Source organism: Cariama cristata, unplaced genomic scaffold (assembly GCF_000690535.1).
Source record: "Cariama cristata isolate BGI_N322 unplaced genomic scaffold, ASM69053v1 scaffold13307, whole genome shotgun sequence".
NCBI lineage: Eukaryota > Metazoa > Chordata > Aves > Cariamiformes > Cariamidae > Cariama > Cariama cristata.
In genome coordinates this window covers 31135-36694 of record NW_009626164.1, presented here as the reverse complement: position 1 = coordinate 36694, position 5560 = coordinate 31135, and the positions used below count along the sequence as shown (strand labels likewise).

The following is a 5560-nucleotide window of genomic DNA, read 5'->3' as shown; positions in this document are numbered from 1 at the left end:
GGAATTCTGCCTAGTTCCTTTATGCTGATAAAATCAGTATCTATTTTCCCTATAATGTGGTTAAGAATCCTTTAAAGAGTCAAACTCAAACAGAAAAAAATGTCAACCATCTGAAAAAGAGGTACCTACAACAGCCTTGCAAGCAATACCCAGAGATTACTGTAACTGCGAAAGATAAGCGGGAAACCCAGTTATTTTTATACTATCTTTTTGAGAACATTCAGTGCAAGGCTGATTTCCTTTGTTTGTGCAGAGCCTGGAGGACGGGAGATGGGGCAGAGGGAGACAAAGCAGCGAGACTGCCAAAAACTTCTCACTTATTTTTCCCTTTCTTATTCCCTCCTTGGGACTGGCAAGATTTTCAGCTAACATTTTCAAATCTTCCCTTCGTCAGGCAGCAGTGAAACAGAAGCTTCTCATTCAGCTGACAAATCCTGTTACCGAAGCAGCAACGGCTTCCTCCCTCCTGCAACATGAGCTCAGCCTGCCCTGGCCCCACACCACCTCAATTCAATTTAGAAGAAAAATAATTTCAGTGAATCAGGGAGGGGCGGGAGGCACCGGAGAGGGGGATGGCGAGAAATCAAATCATTAAGTCAATTAAAGTTTCAAGCCGCCTACACAGAGGCACTCTCTGCAGCGGCGCCCAGTAATTTCATCAGGATCCATTGGACAATCAGTCCATTATCCCCCGATAAGTGCGTCCTCCTGCCAGCAGGCAGAAGGAGGGGAGCTCCGCCAGCTCCTGCACAGCAAGATGGAGGGCTCTGTTTCAGCTCTTCTGCAAGTGCCCGGGAACACAACCCTCCCCACGCACGTCCCAGCCCCTCTCCCATCACTGGCGCCGGGAGGATGTGCTGCCCTTTTGCATCTCCTTCTTACGGCGACTGCGATCCTTTGGAAAACAGGCAGTCGCAGCGGCTGGACGGGAGTCACAGCCTCTTCTCTCATCACCTTTTTCTTTTGCCTCCGAGCTCTGATGCTGTTAACGCCTGGACCGGCTCACGATTAATAATCCGTCACCGGCTTCTGCTTAAACAGCCACAGATGAAGCTGCAAAAGCCACTAAGACTCCAGGACCTAAACAGCAGCTAGCGTGAGAGACAAATGTAACTAGCACCTAGAACAAGGGAAAAACAAACAGGCTGGAGCGGGAAGAAAAATGGATCATGGATTTTAAAGCAAAATAAGGCAGGAGCATTTGGGTGTGCTTACCACACTGCCCAGTTGCTCTGACTCCGCAGAGCAGGTAGAGGGCTGCACTAGACACAGAAACAATTCCCAGGATTGCTGGAAATCTAAATAATCCATCTCCGCGCGACACCACGGGACAGAAAGAGCAAAATGAAACAGCATGACCCCGTGCATTAAATACTGCGAGCACAAAGCAGCCTACTGGAAGCTACATATGGGATGTGTTTTAGAACAAGCAGAAAGTGGAAGCGGCGATAGCAAAGACAGCCCAGAGTTCAAGAACAGAAAAAAACCCAAACAACAACAACAAAAATTACAAAAGGGAAGGAGAAAAACGTATTTTCTCCTTAATGAAGCTGTTCCCTGGCCTCGCTACAGGCAGGGGCCGTACCGCCATAGTCATTTGGAAGTGCTTACAAGTTTTTGATATTTTCTGCCACTCCAGCTGTGTACTGCGGATCCGTCTGAAAACAAAAGATAAACAGCGTTAGATCCTTCAGCCTCAGCCTGTGCCCCCCGTGACTCAGAAATCACCTTCAACACACCCCAGGGATACTGTCAGCACCTCTGTACCGTCTTCACTCATCTTCATGTCTCCTTTTATCCAGTTTAACCACTCTCCCCATGCTGATGGACCCCTAAGAGCCCTCCTTTGTGGCCAGTGTTAACCAAAGGCATCACACACCAAAATCCACCCCAAAGGACTCCAGACCCTGCACATCTTCTCCGTGTGCTCTCCTGGCACTTCTGCCCCTGCCAGCGCTAAGCGCTTGCACAAACTGTTAACTTCTGGGTTATTTATTTTTTTTCCTCTATATACACTGGCTTTCATCCAAGTGCATGCTCTTGGCAGAAAAGGATCCCCACCCCTTTTGTGAAAAAAGACGGGTCTATTTATAAGCATGCATTTTTCATTTCAGGTTCATTTTGACGCTTTTCTTCTTAAAAAATCCAGTTTGTTCCCACAGTCAACCTGGCAACCCGTTAACAGTTGGGAGGCGAAGGTCAGCAGCCCTGCACGACGCTATCTGCAGGCCAGATAAGTGCAAACATAGGGACAGGCACCGGACAGAAACCATCTGCACAGTAACCGGGAAAACAAAATATCCAAGAACAAAGGGCAGGAGACCCAGGAGCAAAAACTATTCCTGTTTCCTGGTGGCGGTATTGTTTTGGATGGTCATATGGATCACGGGACCAGGTGTCTCGGGTGGATCTGCAGATACAGCATCGCAGAAGCCGGGACTGGCTGCCGCTGCGCTCGGCGCCGGGTGGAGGTGAGAACTGAGATGCCGGGGATGTGTGTCACAAGCTGAGGACAGCACTTCCACACTGGAATGGTGACAAGGGAGGGTTTTCTTGAGAGGAGAAAGGTCCCTTTCCCAAATGGGGCTCAGGCGCTCAGTGCTGGACTGATTTCTTACCCCAGCGCTGCCAAGAAAACAGCAATGGGAAAAACAAAGGCAGGAAAGATGCTCCTGGCTTTAGAAGCAAACACACAGCTCCGCTCCAAGCGTGCGGCTGCCACCAAAACAGTGAATTGGTGACAGCCGAGCCGGCCAGCTCACTCCTGGGCTCCCCTCCGCCAGCTGAGGAGCCCCCGGCTCTCCCAGGCAGCCCAGCCTCCGTGGATAACACCCATGGTGGTTAGCGGTGGCACTCAGAAATGAGAAGTCCTCATCCCAGAAAGGACATTCCGTTGCTCCACTCATTGTCCTGAGTCTCCAAATTAGCCAGCACCCACTCGAGGTTCATACCACCCTCTCCGCTATCTGCTTTCTATCCCGTGCCCGGGGAGCCTTACAAGCACCACCAAGCACAGGTACATCGAGAAAGGCTTTGGGAAGAGGTAGAGCAGGCACGGCAGTGGTTGACACTTGCATGGAAGGAGGACGTTGTGTAGCTACAAGAACAAGCGTGGCAAGAGAGGACAGCGATGGTGGTGGTGATCTGCAACAACTACCATCGCTGCTACGGGGTTATGGCACGTGTGCTCCTGCACTTCACGGTATCAGAATTATTTTATCCATTGTTCACTTCCTTCGTCACAGGTATGCATGGAAAGTCAGGAGCTGCCATCAAAGTATGCACCCTATTTTCAAGTCAACTAAAAAAAATATTACTGCAGTCCAAAACAGGAGATGTTTTGGGGCAAGTTGCTTAATACCTCTCATGCTTTAACTTCAGTCGCTGTGAAAACAGCCATCAGACCTGTCCTAGCTCAAGGGGAAATGACAGCCAGGATCAAACCTCATCCTGGGCACCTTGGGCTGCACCCATCTGTGCACACCTTCTCCTTGTACAAAATACCAGCCAGAGACCTGAAGGCCAAATGCTACTTAAAACATCAAATTATGGGTAAACAGGCAGCAAACCCGGACATTTATCATTGTTCCGCTCCCAGTAACATGCTACTGAGGTTTATCTTTCTCACCAGATTTCTGGAAATTAAGACAAATGCACTTCAGGCTCAAGAAAATAATCCTGAGGGGAAAGCCATGGAGAAAAATAACCATCTAACCGCATAGATAAAAGCGGCTCTTGCGGATTAATGTATCAAGGCTTTTTAGCCCTTGGATTCAGCAACTGATTCTGGGCTTCAGACACCAGTATGAAGAGGTATATTAGTCTCAGCCCCAAATCAACGGGCTCTTGGGTTTCGACAAGGGGTTAGTGCTGTCTTACAGGTACGTGGAGAAACAAAGCTGCTTCAGGAGCAGGTCTGAGAGCTTCCTAGACACGGCCATGGGGCTGCTCCATCACATTTTGGGAATAACCACTCAAGCATCCTGCAAGAGCCAACACAATTTAGATCAGAAAGATAAACGCACGGGCCGCACTGGCAGCTGCTAACACGACATGTTTGCTTGCTCGTATCCTGACCTTCTCTGGCCCAAACGGTGTTTCATTTTGGGCAGGACACACTTAATGATCCTGGCTGGACGGCAGCCCAAGGCTGGGCTTATCTGCGCCGGCAAGCGGCAGAGTTGGCCTTCAGGTGGGCAGCTGTCCTGTTTGGCACCGAGCTTGGCAGACAGTGGGATGGGATGGGGGCCACGGAAATGGGGTGAACCGGCAAAGCTCTGTCTTACCTCAGCGATGAGGACGACGATGACGGAGTCCTCCTTCTCCTGCTGAGTGAGCTCTGAGATGAGGGAGTTGAGGGTGTCGGTGAGGTAGGAATGCACCTCTCGCTTCACGCTGGGGATTCCCATCACGACAGACACTGCCCAGGGCCACAGAGAGATTTTAGAGAGGGGTGTGTGCTGGGACAAGACACTTCGCTCCACTCCCATGACCGCCTCATGGTTTACCTGCTCAGTGCCATGCTCCGTCATTAAAAACGAGCAGTGATCAGCAGGTTGGCTGGTTCCTGGGCTACATAGGGTTCCCGTACTCCTGTCCTCCAGCCCAGTACCAACCAGGAGCGACCCCAGTGCGCCAGGCTGGCAGGGCACCCATGGCAGTCAGCTAGACGCTTTCTTTTCTCCCTGAAAGACTGATGTCTAAGGAAACACCCAAAACCCCTCCTCCTCCTCAGGGCCTTTTCAGCCTGTGAATGGCAACTTCAAGACCACTCTTGTTCTCCAAAACCCTCCCATGGCCAGAAGTACCTCAGTTTAGGAGGGGCAAGCCAGGTCTTTGGCTTTGGGTTGGGATTTGAGAGCAGAAGGGAATCATCTAGTGACCGAAGTCCTATTTCCAATGGGATTTGTCTCCTAAGATGGGTTAGTGTCTCCATGAAGTGCCCTGCAAACTATGCTTTCATCTGACCAACTTCCAGGCAAAGTCTAGAGCACTCTGGAGATGGAAAGCAGCAAAAAACATCTGGCAGAAGCGTCGAGAACATTTTAGTGCCAGTCAAGAGCACAGACAGCACTCCCCCATAGACTTGCATATGTGACATAGCTTACCCACCCCGCGTGTCACGATACCAAGGAAGCTTGCATGACGCATGCAGCTGTTCCTCCAGTCCTGCTCATATCCGTGCCACAGCCAGGCGCGGAGGAAAGAGGAGGGACAGGCACCAAGGTGAGGAAGAGCACCAGAAGCAGCACTAATTCCCATTTACCTCCAGTGCGCCCCTGTCCCACATGCACGGCTGGCTGCAGACTGTTCTCCTTTGACAGCAAATGTGGCAAATGATGGAAGATGGTGGGAAGGTGCAGCACATTCTTGTTGGTGATATTCCACAGTTTTAACTTGGTTTCGTCTTAAAAAGGAAAAGGGAAACAATTGCAAGGCATGGTAGGTAGGAAGAGACTGCAAGGCGAAAAGCCTTTTTAGAGCAGCCTGGCCACCTGAGACTACTGCTGGGTTACAAAAAATCAGACCAACCTTTAACATGCTACCACAAACCCAATTA

General features: G+C 50.3%; 1 protein-coding gene across 1 annotated transcript in view; it reads right to left on the bottom strand.

Annotated features, from left to right (window-relative positions):
• Positions 1–5560, bottom strand: part of MGAT4B (mannosyl (alpha-1,3-)-glycoprotein beta-1,4-N-acetylglucosaminyltransferase, isozyme B) — a gene marked incomplete at its 3' end in the record, with an annotated part of 37058 nt that overhangs the window by 7763 nt on the left and 23735 nt on the right. The window contains exons 3-5 of the mRNA XM_009703912.1: positions 5267–5407; positions 4287–4420; positions 1612–1658 (exon numbers count right to left, since the gene is read on the bottom strand). Coding sequence (XP_009702214.1) covers positions 1612–1658; positions 4287–4420; positions 5267–5407 — 322 coding nt within the window. The remainder of the gene's footprint in view (positions 1–1611; positions 1659–4286; positions 4421–5266; positions 5408–5560) is intronic.